We start from the raw sequence: 20,607 nt of genomic DNA on the forward strand, positions 1-20,607 counted from the left end.
CTCCCCTAGCCACATTCTCCAAAATGTTTAGTGTCTCTGTAGGGACATCCCCTGGGGAAACAATAACCTTCTACAGGGAAGTAGTTTGCCTCTCGCCACCAGCTGATAATCAGAATTTGTCCTAGATAAAAATACTCTTTCTTAATTAAGTTTTGTAGATTCTATAACTTTAAAAAGTCCCTAAAAGACATGTTAAAATCCAATTTAGACAATATAAAGTTTGTAAAACATACAGCACAACACCTAACATATATTAAAATCATCATACACATTAAGTTCCTTACCCTCTTTCCCTTCCCTTTACTCACTGGTACTTATTCAGTCCTCCGGACAAGCTAGGCTTATTTTCATTTACTGTGCAATTACTTTTTCGCCAATTAGCTATTTGTTAGGAACTTCAAAATACAATTCTAGCTTTTATCCTGCTATATTACAGGACCAGTTTTCCGAATCATATATTGTTTAAGGAACATGCTGGATTTAGATATAATTATGCCACTCTTAATCACTGGGATTCCTGTTCCTTCATATGAAGAAAACCTATTAAGACCACCTCAGAGTTAGTTGTGTGTTCATTAAATTAGCCAAGAAATTTTCAGTGCTGTATTTATAGTTCTCAGTCAGAAATGGCCTTTTCAGAAGTAAGCCAATTTATTTAACAAAACCCTGATGAGGTCAAAAGAACCAAGTTCCACTCTAGCCACTTCACCGACAAGTCATATAACTGCAGTCAATTTTTCTTCCTCTGTGGTCCAAACTCTCAGAGAATACTTAGATCTTTCTAAGTCTACAATTCTGATTCTATTATTCTAAAATAATCCCTGGCCCCAGCCAGTTGTTTTCCTCAAGTTTTCTTTAGAGAGACAGACTCTACATAGACCGTCTCTACGTTGTCTTCAGATCAAATGTGTATTCCAATGAGTAGATTCCAAGCTCACTCTGAAGGGCTAGATCTTCTAGCAGGAAAATCTTAAATACTGAGAGAGACGGGGAGCAGGCAAAATGTGGTCAATGGACAATTTTCATCCAACCACCCAGGTGCGCATAGAAATAACTCAGTAGATTTTTAGACCTCCCCCCCCCCATGTCTTATTTTAGTTTCTGGGTGGGAGGGGAGCCTTGGTATCTGCAGTTTTAACAAGATTTCCTGGTGATTCTTAATCATATTACACCTTGAGAAACACTATGCTAAACCTTATGCATATTCTTCTCAAATAAGCAGGAAAACAGGGTGGTGGGGATGAGGGGTGGGGTCTATGTAACTTCAGTGATGTATTTTAAATAAAATAAGAAGTCCGATGTCTTAGCACCAATCTTCCTTGTTTTGAATCCCTCAATTAGGACTACTGTCCCATCTGTGGAATTTGACTCAGTCAAGTTTGGTTCACTCTTGTCCTGCTAAAGTTTTCTATCATTTTTCTCCTGAAATGTTATACTACTTAGATTGCCTCACCTATAACTTCTAAACTTTCATTATGTTCAATAAATGCCTCAGGATAGCCTCTTTCAGAGCTCTTCTTCTCACTCTTGTTCCATGCCTACATTTCCTCCTCTTTATAAAGAAGGAAAATGGAAAGCTAACAAATTATGGTCTTACAAAAATCTGAACTCCCAGGCTCTGATTAGCTACGACAACTGGGTTCAACCAACTTTTGTAGCCTTAGTAACATAGTAATTTTGGAAACAGGTAATCTCTTATCCCAAAAGGCAGGCTCTTCCTCTGACCTTGAGGTTGTTCTCGATAACACTTCCAAATAACCAAGTGTCCAAACCTGGAATGTGGTCATAACATCGTCTGACACAAGAAGGCTTTGTAAAAGGCTTCAAGTTCTGTTTAATCGTGTTGTTTCTGCTCAGCCACCAGAAAATGAAATTTGGCCAAGATAAGAGAAAACTAAATACTCTGGTTTTATTTAACCTTCAGGAGTTTAAGAACCAACTTCTTATAAAATTATGTTCTGCCCCACAGGTGCTACCACTTTCTAAAATAACTATGTTGCATGTTAATTTACAGGTTAATTCTCTAGCTCTTCTAATCTTCTGATTACTATAGTCTTTTAATATGCATAAGGTGACAGAGAAACATTGAGAAACTTAAAAGATCAAGGAATGCCAAGATTTCATTTTAGGCGATCTGACTTGGGAAAGAATGTTTTCCATGGGTCATTTCTCTAGGGATAACTTAAACCAAAGGAAAAGAAACATCTGGTTAAATTCATTTATCACTACAACCATATAATGTCAAATGGGAGGTTTTTGGTCAAAGACTACAGTGAAAATTCATTTCTAAAAATTGTAATCTATAGTTTAAAAAAACCTTCACTAAAGATAAAAAAAAAACACAAAACAGTCATTCCATTAGTTAAAAACAAGCTAAAATACCATTCAGGACTTTTTACTATATTTATTCACTGTCATTTTCTCCTAGAACACAGAATAGTTTGAAACACAAACACAATCAATTAATAATTCTAGCACAAACTAAACAAGAATATACGTTTTTTTTCTTGAATTAGGTTCCAACTAGGAAAGATGAGAAAAGTCGAGATAGTCCATGCTTCTTACCTTCATAACCTCTAGAGCATAAATCATCTGTGGTTCCATAGATTTTCCATCTGCTCCACAAACCGGAACCCTTGTAAAGCATAATATTCTTTTCTTGTTTATTGCCATAGTTAAAAAATAAATCTTCTCCCTTGATCCCCAAAAGGGTGTCATTTTTGCACTCCCATTTCTGAAATTCGCTCTTCGGGTCACAGGCATACAGAGTGACAGCAACCCAATCCGTTTTTGATGGTACTCCCAGACATAATTTAAAAGCAACACTCATAATCCGGGATTCAGACACCCATCGGAATTTCTGTGCTTCGTTGTCCTGGTTGCAAACCGCTGTTTGGACTGCACTGGGACTTAATGCCTCCACGCAGCGCTTGTGATCTTCATTATATATTAAAAATTGCTTAGTGTCTGTTTAAAAAAAAAAGAAAGAAAAAAGAAAAGATGCTTAAATGGATACATGTAACAAGGAATATTTTAGGTCAAAATTCCCAATGTTTCTGTTTCCATAAAACTTATGATCCCAGGAGAAGGGGTGAATGGGACTCTGGGCCAGCTCAGCTCCCTCTGCGAGGGGCTAGGGACGACCGGGTGGGGGGTCCTTGAGGCTGGAGAGAGAGACTGGGGGGAAGCCCTCTCCCCAGGAGAGCACAGGGCCCCCAGCAACTGGCTGGAAATCCTCAAGACATCCTAGTTCATTATGGGGAGCATTACAAAAAGGCCTGCCTTAAATGCACACAAATTGTAGCGGAGTCAACATAAAAGGTAGAGAACGGAGAAAGAAATAATAACCAACTGAGAAAAGAAAATTTAGATATGAGGGACGCCTGGGTGGCTCAGAAGGTTAAGCTTCTGCCTTCAGCTCAGGTCATGATCCCAGGGTCCTGGGATCCAGCCCTGCATTGGGCTCCTTGCTCAACATGGAGTCTGCTTCTCCCTCTGCCTGCCACCCCCCCCCCTTGTACTCTCATGCTCTCTCGCTCTGTCTCTGGCAAATAAATAAATAAAATCTTTTAAAAAAAGAAAATTTAGATATGAATACAATAAGCTAGAGAATTAAATATATGTATACCCTGGAATAGAATTTTGAAGTCTGATTCATCCCTACTCTCTTTGAGAAAGAGGAAGCTCATATGTAATTATTTTAATTATAACATTAGTGAGGTTTTATGTAACTTAAAAGATAATTTTATTTTAGGAAATTTTACCCTTATGCCCAGCAAATCTTTGAACTAAATGCTTTCTGGATAGCCCTGTTAGAGAAGTGTTTTGTTTTGTTTTGTTTTTCCTTGAAACAATAGATAACTTAGCAATGTAGCATCTAATGCTAAGTTAGTATCTGTTATATAATTTTAACTTTCATTTCCTTGGCATACTCAAGCTAGCCTTTATATAACAAAAAGATACAAAAATGTACTTATAAGTGTAATAATTCATTAAGTTCACAGTAAAGGTTAAGTAAATGTTTTTATTTCATTTGAGGTAATATTTATGAGAATAACTACAAATAACAGTGTTGTTTTATTCTTATAATTTGGGGCTGGTAATTTAAATAAGTATGTGTAGACGGCTTATACTTATAGTACATAGCTGCTAGCTGGCAAAACTGAACTTCCTCTTGCAAAAAAAAAAAAAAGAAGAAGAAGAAAAAGAAAAAGAAAAAAAAAGAAAAAGATCTGGTAAGCATATTTTTCCCCTTAAAACTGAATTCATGTACAGGTTTTTCCTTTTTGTTTATTTTTTTTAAGAATAGATAAATGTCATTTTATGATACAAATATCAAACATTACCTCAAGATTTACCAAATTCCTTCTATGTAAGTGTTCTTTCAAAATGAGCTGGTAGTATTACAGATATTTGAGGATCAGACTAAATTTAGCTCATTATTTTTAATCAAATCATCCTACTGAAATATAACAAAGCAATAAAAGTACCAATAGCAGAGTCCTTTACGATTTACAAAACATTTTCACAAGCCATATTCTATTCACTGTCTTCAACACCCCTGTCAGGTTAGCACCATTACTTTCTGAGATCAGTTCTTGGACCATCAATTTAGGGCTTACCATGGATCTTTGCCTTGAAAGATTATTTTTCCCTGCCCTGCTGCATCTGCTCTTGTCCCACACTTGTTAGAGACCTCCTGCTTCTAACCTGTCTGGGTTCCTAATTTGGTGCTACTTTGAACCTTAGCTGGGGTTCCTTGGATGGGTTTCTCATTTCTGTTGGTTTGATTTCTTGGAATTGGGACTCAATAGAGTCTCAATTCAGAACACCTGTTTCTGTTGGCTTCTCTGGAGTTGACATCTGTCAACCGAGCACGCAATGCCCGGCTGGAGCTCCTCCCATCGAGCTGAACTCCTTCCCAGACTTGACCTCATCTTGTTGCTGCTCAGGCTCTAGTGTGACAAGATGAGTAACTTTCTGCATTGGCAATAACATTATTTATAATATGCTCTTCTGTTCATAATAAAACACAGGAGATAGGAAAACAAAAAGTTAAAAAACAATTACTATGATAATTTACAACACACAAATGTAAATCTAAATGGATGGATGGGTGGATGGATGGATGGATGGATAGATAGATAGATAGATAGATAGATAGATAGACAGACAGATAGATATAGGGATACACACACATACAAATACATTCACATACCCTATTGGTTCTGTTTCTCTGGAGAACCCTGACAAATATCTGTCTCCATGGCCACTACCTTAGACCAAGCCCCCATAGTCTCACTCTGATCTTCCACTCTTTGAAATGCAAGCATCAAAGAAGGTAACACTTGATCCTCCCAATTTCCTGGGTGAGATGGGCCTAATTTGCCACCTGACTCCAAATTGCAGTACCTCCCTAATGTAATAGGTTGTTTCCACTTAACTATGTAAGAGTCCGATTTCCTTCTGTTTTGTAGTCTCGTTAGCAGATTACCTGTGATGTGCATCCATTCAGGTGGATGCTTATTCAACCATAAAGTTGTTTTCTTTTTCTTCTACCTTTGTGAGAGGTTTTCCAAGTTGGGAGGAGATTTTGTTTTTAACTATATTTTCCCAACAATTTAAATCCTTCAAGAGTATGTTACCGTACACAAGAGAAAAACATCAACCTCCACATCCTAGCTCCCTAGGGGGGACCTGATCCCGTCCCCGCTCTCACATACCACCTTCCAGCCACAAGGCCTTTCTGTTCCTCAAACACTTCATTTCCACTTGAGAAACTTCATATTTCAAGTTCCCTCTTCTTGGGATGCTCTTTCAGGTCCCAGTTCAAGTGTCAACTCCTTAGTGAGCAGAAATTTTGCTCTTTTATTTTCTATATAATATTCACAACCATCTTAAAATATATTCTTTTAAAAAAAATCATTTAGTTATGTTTTGTCCATGTCCCTCTACTGGAATGTAAATTCCACAAGTAGAAAGACTTAATCTTTCTGGTTCAGGACTGTATCCTCTCCTTTCGAAGCATAATAGTCCACAAATATTAGTTGAATGAATGAAAGAACATTAATTAAATCTGAAGCATCTTGACTAATAACCCAGATCCATTATTTTATTTAATAACTGATGAATGATGTTGGCTGTATTTAATGTTACTTCTTCCTCTGAACATTTATTTTTACCAAAGAACAATTTAGAAATGTTTATACAAGGAGTACTTGGAAATGAAAAGATTCTATTTCAATTCAACCTTATCTATTCTGGTTTCCTTTATTTATCTTTGACATTAGGGAGCGGTGCAAGTTTGATATTGTCTTTGCTAGACAATATAAGGAAATGTAACATTATCACTTTATGATTCCACAGTCATCCATTATTCCTCTCTCCCACTAATCAACACAGAGTTTTGCTTTTATCATTTTCTCTCTGCCGTTGTCTCTGATTCCTTCCTCTGAAACAGATTCAAGGCCTTGACCAAAAGACAGCTTGTGGTATTTTTGCCACTATTAACCGCACCAGTGTTTTATATGTATAAACATTCTGTTCTCTGTCTATACTAATTATGTTATTACAACACAAGCATTACGAAGCTAACACATGAGGACAGTGGAATTGCTATATTCATTTCTCTGCCATCTCAATTATGGGTTTGAATGTGTGTTTTTCTTTCTGCTTTTTAAATACTTACACATCAGAAATTTATTTACAGAATGCAAGAGATCCTTCTTCCATCTTTAACTCTATCTTCCTCATCTCATATTAATTTTTTGACAAATATGTGCCAGGCACTGTGCAGGTGACATTGCAAAGACAAACCAGAGACAACTTCTGTGACCCACTGAGTTCACACTGCCTGTAGTTAATTCAAAGGCAGAAACCTCAAAGGTCAAAATATACCCAGGAAAGAAGCAATAAATTTCAATTCAATATCTCAAGTAAAAATAACCGCAGACTAGATATCCAATAACATAAGCATGAATATTCTTTTTTTTTTTTTTTGAAATATCTTCCATGCCCAGCAAGGAGCCTGATGAAGGGTCCAAACCCATGACCCCACGATCAAGACCTGAGCTGAGATCAAGAGTCACATGCCTAACCCACAGAGCCACCCAGGCACCCCATGAGGTTGAATATTCTTTTAGGCATATTTTAACAGTTTTAAATTTTTCCATAACATTGGGCAAATAATTAAATTTCTAAATGGACTAGCACAGAAAATTAGGTTATTAAATTTGACAATCTAGAGCTAGAACTTGTATATGGTATATTTCCTTATACATTTGTAGACTTTCCCCACTACCGATACATAAAATGCTGACCTGCAAACACGAAAAACAATCTTTTGCAAGATAGAGAAGCTGGATACGGGCAAAATAAGTGGATATTTTGTAGCAGACGCTGCCAGAACCCTACTTATTTCTACTTGCCTTTTGCCATGTCAGTGTATGCAAGCCCCGTTCCCCAACGTCAGCATAGAATCTCTGGGCCTGGGCGCATCAGAGACTCCGGTGCCTACGTGCCACAAAGGCAAGAAAGGTCAGAGAACAAAGGCCCCCAGGAGTAACCCTTCACCAGTGACTGATCGCAATTGATGAATAAACACCCCAAATCCCTGGCATGTTGGGACTCTGAGGCACATAGTCTATTTTGTTGCCCAGAGCACCCCAGCAGGGCTGAACTCCAGGGGTCCCCAGTGGTCATGGGCTCCTTCCTTTCCAGTCTCACCTCCCCACTCCTCTGCCAGTGTTTCCTGGGACTGTTTCCCACATGAACTACTTCACCCCAATCGCTGTCAGAGATAGTGTCTTAAACAACCCAAACCAAGAAATCTGTCCCGAAAGTCTCAGTAAATGAATATAAAACCTACATAGGAGTCCTCCAAGGACCAAAGTTGAGTGAAAAGCAGGTATTTATCACACAGTAAGTACATGCAAAAAAAATCTATGCCACGTGCTGGGGGCGGTGGGGAGGCAGACTAAGGATCACAGTGTTAGGTCTGGCAATATTGGACAAAAGCTTAAAGGAAAAATTGAGAGTTGTTTTAGTTTTCACTCTGATCCTTCATTTATTCACCAAACATTCAGAGAACCTAATAATTTAAGTCACTGCATTTGGCCATTTGGGGAGGTACAAGGGTGAATCCAATAAGGGTTATAATCTCAGGAGAAAGGAGAGGGCAGGAGTAAGGAATTTCTCCAATTTCCTGTCTCTCTTCCTAAAGATAGGAATAGCTACACCCTTCCTGGGTTTGTTCACTCCCATCTCAGTAGGTCTCCCTTGGTCTGCTGATCTCTTTACCTGGGTCCTGGATTCTACCCCCTTCTGCCTCTCCACTTGTTCTCCCTTACTTTCTCTCTTAGATCTTCAACCTCAGAATGCCAGCCTCTCGCCAATTCTAGGACAAATCAACAAGATCTGTAGGTAAGAAGTTGACCCTATACTACTCTTTCTTCTTTCCCTCACAGTCATGCTAACTAATTAATTAATCTTTATGTATCATGTCCTTCTGATCATGATATAATCAAAGCTCTGATGCTCACTGGCTGTGTGACTTTGGTCAAGTGTCTTAACTACTCTGTGCTTCCTTTTCTCCATCTAAAAATGAAAGGAAAATAATAGGACCTGCTGGTTGTTGTGAGGATTCAATGAGATCATCTAAATAAAGCACTGAGAACAGTTCCTCACACATAGAAATTGCTATATACGTGTTAAGTATTATCATTAACTTGGGAAAATCAGTCTTGATGACAGCATGAAATGGTTGAGAAGAGGATGAGACTAGAGAAAGCAGAACTGTTGCAGCAGCCTAGAGGCAGGAACAGAACAGAGATGATGGAGACTCCAGAGTTTCCAAACTCAAGAGACAGGTGATGTGGTGGAGAAAGGTATATTCTTTGGGTCAGCAAACTTGTGATCAAATTCTGACCCCGCCATTCACTAGTTGCATTGCTCAGTTAAATTAATCATTCCTGCCTCAATTTCCTCATCTGTAAAACAAGGATAATAATGCTCCGTGATAGAGTTGCTATGAACTTCTAAATAAGATAATTTATGTAAAACATCCAGCATATCATTTTGCATATAGTAAAACCTCCAGGGTTGATGCCTTCCTTCCCCTCCCTGAGTGAAAAGTCTAAACAGTTGATACAAATAGAGGGACTAAGTCCTTCTTTGACATATTGTTGTTTTGACCACATTTTACATCTTTCCTGGTCTACACACTCCAGCTGGCAAGTTCTTAGCCTCAGAGCCAGAAGGTAATAGTCAAGAATCATCTCTGGTCCTTACTGGCTTCCTGACTTCTGAGCCTATTTTCTCATGTAGTAAAAGGTGGATGGTAACACCCATCTATCTTACCTCATGGGGCTATTGTTAAGGACCTGAAAATGATTAATGAATGGGACTAAGGATCTGAACATGCTTTGTGACTTTAACTTGGTTTGTAAGTGGACAAATTTGTCTTAGAATGCTTTCTCCTTTCGATGTCAGTTTCAATTCTTTTTGAAAGGGTACTTGCTTTCTTACCTCCTTTACTCTCACTTTTGCTCTGATTTCCACTAGTCTCCTCTATGGACCAAACTAACCACATGATGTTTCCATCCAACAATGCTTGATGGTAGCCAAGAGGCAAGAGGACATTAGTGTTCTCATTTTGACATCAGTTTGACTCCCTCTCTGCTATGGAGATTTGCTACTTCAGAAGCTACTTTCCTTTTGTTCCATTCCTCTTGTGGCCTCTGTGACCTCTAAATTCTCTTTTAGCTGGTCACGTTCCAGTCTCAGAGGCCAGATCTGAGTGTTGAAGGATGCCTGTGGTTTCTAGCTTCCTTGTGAAGACAAGGGTCTTTGTCTTTAACTGACGTTGAGCACATTTGACTCTGTAAAGTTCACACTTAACCAATGATGACTCCTCCTACTGAGAAATGAGGTTCAGCAACCTCATTAGGCACTGAATTGTCACTAACAAAGCAATTGTCATCTTACCTTTATCTGCAATATCCTCCATATACAGATCTCCATTTCTCAATTTCAGAAAAGTCAGATGAAGTTTGGAACAATAACAGGAAAAAAAGACAAATATAAGAACAATGGGAAAAAAAGAAAGATGACAAGAACTTGTTTTTGCTCAGTAACTTTAGAAAGTATGTCTTAAATCCAGCATCTAAAAGAAGTCATCCATAAAGGAAGAAATGAAGAGACTAGAAATAAAGACAATTAGAAATGTCATAAGGAAAACTTTATGAAAATTAAAATGACAAAGGGAATGGCAGTGGGGAATTGTTTCTTGAAGAAATTCTAGATTGGTACTAACCAATCATTCATTCAGCAAAACATGCATTATAGAAAGAATACTCCATTGGGAGCCAGGAGTCCTGAGCACTAAACGGATTGTGCCATTATCTAGTTGTGAGACTCTGGAAAGATCACTTAACCTGTCAGGAATTCAATTTTCTTACCTATAAAACATGGAGGTTGGATGCAGCTTCAGGCTGTGCCAGGGATCAAATTCACTGTATTTGTTTTACACTCACTGGCTAGCGAGGTCCTATTGTTGGCATCTTTTCTAGCCCTGTCTCCAGTGACATCACATTGGTAGTTTGAAATCAACCATGGCAGGAATGTTACACCATGGAAATCAGTAAATGCCACAAATCAGTGCTTTTTTTCTTCTTCTCTGAGAATCACTGGTTAAGTTTACTAACACAGCATTGCTTATGAGCTAAGCCATCCCATTTTAAGCCAAACTCTGCCAAGGTCTAACCTCTGTGTCTGAGCATCTCTCACTCTATCACAACTATGACTATATCCCCACTGAGGTTTAAACATTAGTGCTGAATGCAATTCTTCCTGCTAACAGACAGCAGGGTAAGAACCCCCCTCCTTTAAGCTTGACCTCCCGGCCCTTCCAGGTATGACGCGGATGCTCATAGTACTGATGATGTGGGATGTGCTCAGGGAGGTGGAAGAAAGGGTTCTGGCTTGAAAAAAAAAAATAAACCACAGAAAGTAGGAGACCTTTCTATGGGTTTTCTTCATGGGTCGGGAGCCAGGGAAGGGGGTGCTAGGGGTAAGGGAATTCATATGCCCTTTGTTCTACTGCTTTCTCTTTCTTTCTTTTCTTTCTTTCTTCTTTCTTTCTTTCTTTCTTTCTTTCTTTCTTTCTTTCTTTCTTTCTTTCTTTCTTTCTTTCTTTTTTGGTTTTTTTAATTTATTTGAGAGAAAGAGACAGAGAAATAGAGCACAAGCAAGTAGAGGGGCAGAGGGAGAGGGAGAGGCAGACTCCCTGCTGAGCAGAGAGCCCAACGTGAGGCTCGATCTCAGGACTCCAACATCATGACCTGAGCCGAAGCCAGCCGCTTACTGACTGAGCTACCCAGGCACCTCTGTCCTACTGCTTTGTTACTAAGCAGCAACTAACCTCTGTTCATGTGCTGTTTGAACCAAGAAAAAGTAAAAGTACAGGCTCTCAAGTTAAAGAAAAAAATCTGGAAGGGGCTCCCTCACCCATGTTTGTTTGTTTTTTATTCTCTGAGTAAACAGATCTTCAGCACCTCCCTGCTTCCCCTATATTTGTGCCTATGAAGAGGAAGACATTCATCAGAGTAAGACATCCTGCTGTCTCAAGGAGGGAAACTTTCCTAAGCAAATTGAGAAACATTTCTTGCCACATAGCATTAAGAGTCAGTTTAAAGAAAATTAGTATCTCTACTGCCCAGTATGGTGGCCATTAGCCCTAAGTGTCTATTGTACGCTTGAAATGAGGCCAGTCTGAATTGTGCTCTAAATACAAAATACACACTAGATTTTGAAAATTTTTACTTTTAAAAAACGAATGTAAAAATATCCCATACATTTTATACTGATTAATCTTCCCTAAAAATGTTTTGGATATATTGGGTTCAATAAGATATATTCATAAAGTCAATGTCACCTGTTTCTTTTTATTTTTTTTAGTGTGGCCCCATAAAGTAACCAATGGCATTTCTATTGGAGTGCCTGGGCTAGAATCCAGGTCACATACGGAGCCCCGGAACTGTTCATCCAGATTCTGTTTGAAGACCTTCAGTGACAGGGAACTTACTCCTAAGCAGACTATCCTATTTGAGACAGCACAACTCTTACATTTTTACTGGTCTTAGTGTTAACCTTGGGGCCTTGAAGGATATATTCATCCTCTGCCACAAGACAGACTTGCAAGATGAACAGTAATGTCTACCACTACCCTGTGGTCTTCTCCCACTTGGGTTAAGCATCTCCTCCTCCAGCACCCCTTACTTATTGAGAGATATGCTTTGTAGCCAGGAATAAGGCAAAATATCTTTTCAGGCTCCAAGAATCTTTCTTCAGCATGGTTTCTTGGGAAATCTCTCCTTTAAATGCCTAATATACTGCTTTTATTAGATAATTAGTTACTACCGTGGGAACAAGAAGTCACTGCTTTTAATAGCTAGTGGTTAGGAAGCAATTCCTATGAGCCACACTATGTTCTAAACATTTTCCATTTTGTAAGTCATTGAATCCTTGCAAAACCATGGTGCAGGTAACATTATGCTCGCCATTTTATAAACAGGGAAACTAAAAACACAGAATAATGAAGTAGCTTCCAGGAGGGGCAGGGGGCTTTCACTTGTGCTTTTATAATCACTGCTACTTCTTTTTTCTTTTTCTTTTTTTTAAGTAGGCTCCACACCCAGCATGGAGCCCAAAGTGGGGTATGAACTCAACACCCCAAGATCAAGACCTGAGCTGAGATCAAGAGCCGGATGCTTAACTGACTGAGCCACCCAGGTGCCCCATATAATCACTGCTACTTAATGCTCATTATGATTTAATGTTTTCTGTGGTCAGAAAACCTCTCTGGAAGTCTCCTGGTGGTCGGCGTTTCTGTGTTATTAGCGTGCTCCCAGTCCTGCCCCCGCCATTACATAGAGAGCATGGAGTGACGTTGGCACAGACTGCACACAGATGACCTGTGCTGATTTGGGAGAAAAGAAGGGGGATCAGGAACCAAAAGTTCAAAGTTGAGATCCCTTCAATCTCATTTCAAAAGGGAATGAAAATTCTAACAGGTACTCTCCTTCTGAAGTTTAAGCAGGTTGAGTCTAGAGAACTAGAAAAGAGAGACTCGACAATGTCTTTGAGAATCGAAAAGCTGTGAATCTGTTCCTCCTGAGTGATCACCAGTTTCGGGGCAGGGGGTGGGGGGGGAAGAGGAAGAAAACAATTGTAAATCAGTTTGAACAACTTAGAATACCGATAAGGATGAACTTTGTAGTTGTAAAAAATTATGGATGATTAAAAGATTTGTTCACAGAAAAAGACGCATTGTGAAAATCTCATGGAATCCATCTTTGGAGGATGATTTATGATCCTTTCCTTAGAACCACAGTGAAGAAAGACAGCAATGCCTCCCTCCTTTTGGCCAAAAACATTCAGAAGATATTTCTTGGTGGTTAGACAGGAGTATTGGTGAATTGAAAACCAGAACACACAAACTACAGAGGAAATGCCTCTAAGAACAGAGGGGGGAAGGAACGATGGGACATGAGAGAAGTCAGGAGGAGACAGGGGTTCTGTGGGGCTGGGGGCCAGGCAGCACCTCTGGCCTGAGAGGCAGCCTCCCTACTCCCAGTCCCTGGCTTCCAGGAGGAGGCAACGGGTTTCCTGCAGAGCTGGTGGTGCAGGGGACTTTTGCTTTCCTCCTCACCACAGGTATTGAAAGGAATCCATTAACCTTGACCCAAAAGGGAAGGTGTGCGCTCGCCCCCAGGCCCCAAATCAGAAAGCTTCTGTTTCAGTCAACTTACCCAACAGCTGTACAGCAACCGGAATGAGAGAGAGGAAAACCAGGAGCAGGGACGGCCTCATGTCCCAGAGTTTATCCTTCGCTTGCACTGATGGAGAGGAGGGGGTAAGAAGGAACCAAAACAATGCAGGCACCCAATCACCCCTTCCCTTACTCTGTTCTCAGAGCTGCCCTGCTGAAAAGAGGTGTGGAGGAAGCTCTCACTTTTAAAGAGCTTCTGAAATTAGGGAAAACCTCCAATAAGGAGATATCCTGTCACATGAGGGTAGTTGGAAAAACAGGAATTCAAAGTTACAACTTTGCTTTGTAAGCTAACTTCTGAGAAGAGCAGACACAGAGGAAGGGAAGAAAGGGACACATGTGGGAGAGGGGTGAGGAAGGGGGGGTGGCAAAAGGGTGATAGTGAGAAACGCAGAACCAGGCTGGCCTGCAGAGAAGGGGAGAAGTGAAACAGCTGTGTGCCTCAGGGCTGGCTCAGAAGGGGCTGTGTGAAGAGCAAGCAAGAGGCCATTACCTGGGCTGAAAAGCTAGGGTTCCCTCTGGGAAGCAACTGAGCCAACGGTCCCTCAGCAGACAACCCCAACCTAGAGTGACAGAAATGGCAGGCACTAAAAGGACAGTTTCATGCTGGAAACATTTTCTTAAGGGCTGAAACGGATTCCCCTCATTCTCTATATTCCGTGCCTGGAGTGTCTTTTTTCCTTTGATTCAAAAGACACAGTTCTCACAGACCATTGTTCCTTTAACCAGAAGGAAAGTGAGAGGCTAAACCTAAGAGGGAATCTCCTCAAGGCTGGGAGGCAGAAAGTTCTAGAAGGCTTTCTCTAGAAAGTTCTCCAGAAAAACAGAGAAAACTGTGACAAAAGATCCTTGAAGCCCAGCCTCAACCATTCTGGTCCTCTTCGACTTCGGAAAGGTCCTCTTAGAAGAGAAAATCTGCTCATTTGGTCACAAGGATGTATATTCATTACATGATGGGTAGAATTGTTTCCTTAAAAACAAAGATGGGAGCACCTGGATGGCTCAACTGGTTAAGCACCTGATTCTAGATCTCAGCTCAGGTGTTGATCTCAGGGTTGTGAGTTCAAGCCCCACACTGGGCTCCATGCTGTGCATGGAGCCTACTTAAAAAATAATGATAATTTTAAAAATAAATAAAAATAAAAACAAAAATGTTCATTAAACACAACATTAACCCCTAAACATCTACTTTGCTATTTTTCAGAAGTAAAACATGGATTAAGAATATCTTGATGCAGATATCAGTAATTAGAGAGCCAACCACACCTAGAATGTTATAAAGATTACCAATTCAAAATGAAACTGCTAGAAACATTGCGTTTTTTGGAAAAAAATTTTAAAGATTTTATTTATTTATTTGAGAGAGAGTGAGCCAGAGATAGAGCATGAACAGAGGAGGGGGAGGGGCAGAGGGAGAAGGAGAAGCAGGATCTCTGCTGAGCAGGGAGCCCAAAGCCGGCATGATCTCAGGACCCTGGGATCATGACCTGAGTCAAAGGCAGACACTTAACAGACTGAGCCATCCAGGTGCCCCTCTTTTTGAAATTTTAAATAAGTAAATTATCATCAAGTGGAAAGCCCTATGACTGACCATTTTTGTGAAAATTATAAAAGTTATAAACTGCTTCCTAGGAAGAAATGTGATATACTCCGCTTACTGATTTTTTTAAACATTCTAAATTTAAGATTATTCAGACAGGTTGCAAAAGGTGGTAGAAATGTAGGACACAGGACAAAAGTTTGATTTTTTTTTGTTTTTGTATTTGTTTTTTTCATTAAGTTAAGACTTGACTGACAAAAAAAGTTGGTTATGAAACAGATGAAGTGTGCCTGGGTGGCTCAGCCGTTAAGTGTCTGTCTTTAGCTCAGGTCATGATCCCAGGGTCCTGGGATCCAGCCCCACGTTGGGCTCCCTGCTCAGCAGGGAGCCTGCTTCTCCCTCTCCTGCTTCCCCTTCTTGTGTTCTCTCTTGCTGTCTCTCTGTCAAATAAATAAATAAAATCTTAAAAAAGAAAAGAAACAGATGAAACAAAATGTTTGTTTCTGAAACACTGTTTCACTGATTTATCACACACAAAAAAAAGATATTTTAAATGAGTCATTCATGGCCTTTAAATGTAAATAATTTACATAAATTCAAAACATTTTGCCTAATTTGGATTTATATCAATTTCAGAAGCAAAGAAAATGTAATTGTATTCTCTCTACACTCACCCTCAGGGTTTTTTGAATTATACAAATGTGTCACATGGCCAACCAAGATCAGTGGTAAATCTGTGACTTTGAAACAAAAGGAAGCCAACTGTCCCACAAAGAATTTTTTTTAAAGATTTTATTTATTTATTTTGACAGAGAGACAGCCAGCGAGAGAGGGAACACAAGCAGGGGCAGTGGGAGAGGAAGAAGCAGGCTCCTAGTGGAGCAGGGAGCCCGATGCGGGGCTCGATCCCAGGACTCTGGGATCACGCCCTGAGCCGAAGGCAGACGCTCAACGACTGCGCTACCCAGGCGCCCCGTCCCACAAAGAATTTACCCCAAGGCCTTGACCTTATTGAAACAAAAATATATCAGGCTAGAAAGGGTGGACAGGCAAAAAAGAAATCCAACTTTTGGGAGAGTGACATCACAGAAGATGATGGAATAGGAAGATGTAGGTATCCATCATTTCATCTAAACAACTATTGAACTGGCAGGAGCTGTCTGAATTAACTATTTTGGAACTCTGAACTCTAGTAGAAACCTTGAAACACCCAGTGGAGAGTTGGTAAATTTCAATGAATTTCAACATTTTCCTTATGGTAAGGGCTACCATCCTCCTTCCCCAGTCTTTGTGGCTGTCAGTGAAAGGGCACCAGACTGTTTCTGGCGCAGCTTGCTAGACCCAGTGTGGACGGTAAGGACCCTGTCCTTCAAAATATAGGAGTTGTGGGTTCTGAATCCTGACAACTGCTTTTAATTGCTTTCAACACTTTTATTCAACATAGTACCAGAAGTTCTAGCTTGAGCAATTAGTCAAGAAAAAAAAAAAACAGTTAAAAGTATCAAAGTGGAAAAGAAGTAAAAGTATCTCTCAAGAAGAAGTAAAGTTATCTCTTTTCACAGATGGCATGATTTTATATGTGAAAAACCCTAAAACTTCCACCAAAAAAAAAAATTGTTAGAGCTAATAAACAAATGAAACACAGTTGAAAGATACAAAATCAAAACACAAAATCAGTTGCATTTCTACATACTAGTAATGAAAAATCTGAAAAGGAAATTAAGAAAACATTTCCATTTGCAATAGCATCAAAAGAATAAAAATACTTAAGAATAAGTTTAACCAAGGAGGCAAAAGACTTATACAACGAAAGCTACAAAACATTGCTGAAAGAAATTAAGACCTAAATAAATGGGAAGATATCCCATGTTCACAGAATGGAAGACTTATCATTAAGCTGATAGTACTATCCATAGAGTTCTATAGATTCAATGCAATTTCTATAAAAATCCCAATTTTTTGCAGAAATTAAAAAAAAACCATCATAAAAATCACATGAAATCTCAAGAGATACCACATAGGCAAAATAATCTTGAAAAAGAATACAGTTGGAGAACTCAATTCATACTTCCTGATTTCAAAATTTACCACAAATCTACAGTAATCAAAATAGTGTGATGCTGGCATAGGGGAAACAAAAGACCAATAGAATAGAATAGAAAGCCCAGGAATAAATTCTCACATATGTGGTCAATTGATTTTTCACAAGGGTGCTAAGACCATTCAATGAAGAAAGAACAGTATTTTCAACAAATGGTGCTGGGAAAACTGGATATCCACATACGCAAGAATGAAATGGGGCTTTTGCTTATATCGTGTACAAAAATTAACTCAAAATGGATGAAAACCCTAATTTAAGAGCTAAAACTATAAAACTTTTAGAAGAAAACATCAGGAAAAATCTTCATGCCATTGGATTCAACAACGAGTTGGGGGGGGTGGATATGACACCAAGCACAGACAATGAAAGAAAAAATAGATAAATTGGGCTTCGCCAAAATTTTAAAAATCTGTACATCAAAGGATACAATCAAAAGAGTGAAAAGACAATCTAGAGAATGGGAGAAAATATTTGCAAATCATATATCTGGTAAAGGATTAATACCTATAATATATTAAGAAGTACAATTCAATAGCAACAACAACACAATCAATTTGAAAAATGACGAGCTTGAGCAGACATTTCTCCAAAGAAGACACACAAATAGCCAATAAGCACATGAAAAGATGTTCAACATCACTAGTCATTAGGGAAGTACAAACAACACCACCACGGCATATCACTTCACACCCACTGGGATGGCTACTATCAGAAAACAAAAACAGAAAATAAAAAGCATTGGTGAGGATATGGAGAAATGGGACCCCTTGTGCACTGCTGGAGGGAGTGTAAAATGATATAGCCACTGTGGAAAATAGTCTGGCCATTCCTCAAAAAGTTAAACATATCATTGTCATATACTCCAGCAATTCCACTTGTAAGTATATACCCAAAGAACTGAAAACAAAGACTAAAACAGATATTTGTACACCAATGTTCATAGCAGCATTATTCATACTAGCTAAAAGATAGAAGTAACCCAAATGTCTATCAGCAGATGAATGGATAAACATAATGTGGTGTTTGTCACACACACACAATGGAATATCATTCAGTCATAAAAAGGAATCTGATACCTGCCACAACATGTACAACCTTGAAAACATTATACTAAGTGAAATAATCCAGGCACAAAAGGGCACATATTGTATGATTCCACTTATATGATGTATGTAGAATAGACAAATTTATAGAGACAGAAAGAATAGAGGCTACCAGGGACTGGTGGGGACGGGAGAGTGAATGTTATTGTTTTGTGGGTACAGAGTTTCTGTTTGAGATGACGAAATGTTCTAAAAATAGGTAGTGGTGATAGTTATACAACATTGTGAACATACTTAAAGCTACTGAATTGTACACATAAAAACGGTTAAAGTGGGAAATTTTATGTTACGTATATTTTACTACATCAAAATAAAATCTATTACCATATTCTTCTGCTAAGTTTTGGTTCTGGTTTTTGCTTAGCTGTTGATGATGGTGGTAGCTTTTAACTAGCACTTCTTTCAAGCTAATGAAGTATTTCTATAAAATTAAGAAAATCCTTACTTTTTTCATTGGCAAGATAATTGCCGAACTATTTCATTTCCTCCTAGACATTCTCTTTCTGAAGCATCACGTACTTCATACCCACTCAAGTCCATAAAAGATTAACTTGGTGACTCTTTGCTCTGAAACAGTTCCAAGAAAATTAGCTCAACACATTTCTGTGACCTGTTCTATCATTTCTCGTGGTTAAAACTGGTGACTAATTCAGAAGTTCATTTTGTTTAAGCAAGCCTGTCTTTTGATGGGCAAATTTGCTCAAGTGGTATCACAATAATTATGACCCAGAAAAAAAAGAAGATATAATTATGCAGCTAAGTATAAAAACTTAAAAATTTAAAGGATGGAATACTGTTTCCTTATGTTCTTATTCCTCACATTTTCCAAACCTTACCAAAATATGCCAAAACACGAATAATGCATTTGCAGTTTAATAGAAAACAATTGCCTTGCCACAATAAAAAAAATCTTTGTATTGGATTATTTACCTAAAATTTGACTTCAATTGTAATTGTCTTCAGATAGAATATTTAGATTGATTGTAATTTACAGGATATATAGGCAGACTATTTGAGGGCCTGTGAGTTCTACGGTTCTTTAATTTGTGTTATGTTTTGTTTTGTTTGACACCACACACATCTTTATAATAAGCTTATTTAACTTTGCAAAATAATTTAATTAGAATGTTATTTGACCCATTTAATATTTGAAAAAAAAGTTTTAAGAATAAGATTAAAAATGTACGTTATGACCTGAAAATGACCAAGACTTTATAGTTGGAAGCCAAGACACAAACACATTAGATTTCTTCTCCAGAAATACACAAATATGTAATGTTACCTATAATATTTAGCAATAAAGAATATAAATGTTACATCTATTCACTGAAATATTCTGGAAACTCTATTCTCTAAGATACCTAAATCTTAAAAAAAAAAAAAAAGAAATACATTGTAGAGAAAGAAGGCATTTCTGAAAAATCCATTAATATTTTAATTTCAATGCATGAGAAATTATGAGTTTTTTTAAATAGGCACATCCTGAAAAATTAAGATTTGTATATATATAAATGCAAACTTTCATAGCAAATATTACTATAGTAGATATTATCCGGAACACATATAAAATCATTTTTTTGCTATATTTAAGACTACAGTACTTTTTTTTAAGATTATTTTTTTAGGACACTTAGTTTACGATAAAATTTAGAGGAAGGTACAGAAATTTTCCCATTTACCCCTGCCCCCACATGTGCATAGCCTCCTTCATTGTAATTGTCCTCTGTACTCTGCCTGTTCATCTTTTTATATTGTCTCTGTAGTTTTCCCTCTTCTAGAATGTCATGTAGTTTGAATCATGCAGCATGCAGCCTTCTCAAACTGGCTTCTTATATTTAGTAATATTCAGATAAGTTTCCTTCATGGCTTTTCATGGCTTGCTAGATCATTTCTTTTTAGTGCTGAATAATATTTCATTATCAGAATTACCAGTTTATTAATTTTACCTACCAATTTACCTACAGAAGGACATCCTTCTTGCTTCCAAGCTTTGACAATCATGAATAAAGCTGCTAAAAATATCCACGTTCAAGCT

At 38.3% G+C, this 20,607-nt stretch overlaps 1 protein-coding gene across 1 annotated transcript in view; it reads right to left on the reverse strand.

Annotated features, from left to right (window-relative positions):
• MRC1 (mannose receptor C-type 1) overlaps positions 1 to 14,120 on the reverse strand; it is a 91,763-nt gene extending 77,643 nt beyond the window's left edge. Inside the window, exons 1-2 of the mRNA XM_026478991.4 lie at positions 13,809 to 14,120; positions 2,566 to 2,967 (exon numbers count right to left, since the gene is read on the reverse strand). Of these exons, the coding sequence (XP_026334776.1) occupies positions 2,566 to 2,967; positions 13,809 to 13,869 (463 nt within the window). The 5' untranslated portion in view covers positions 13,870 to 14,120. The remainder of the gene's footprint in view (positions 1 to 2,565; positions 2,968 to 13,808) is intronic.
• Between the last annotated feature and the right edge of the window lie 6,487 nt (positions 14,121 to 20,607).

Source organism: Ursus arctos, unplaced genomic scaffold (genome assembly GCF_023065955.2).
Source record: "Ursus arctos isolate Adak ecotype North America unplaced genomic scaffold, UrsArc2.0 scaffold_30, whole genome shotgun sequence".
Classification (NCBI taxonomy): Eukaryota; Metazoa; Chordata; class Mammalia; order Carnivora; family Ursidae; genus Ursus; species Ursus arctos.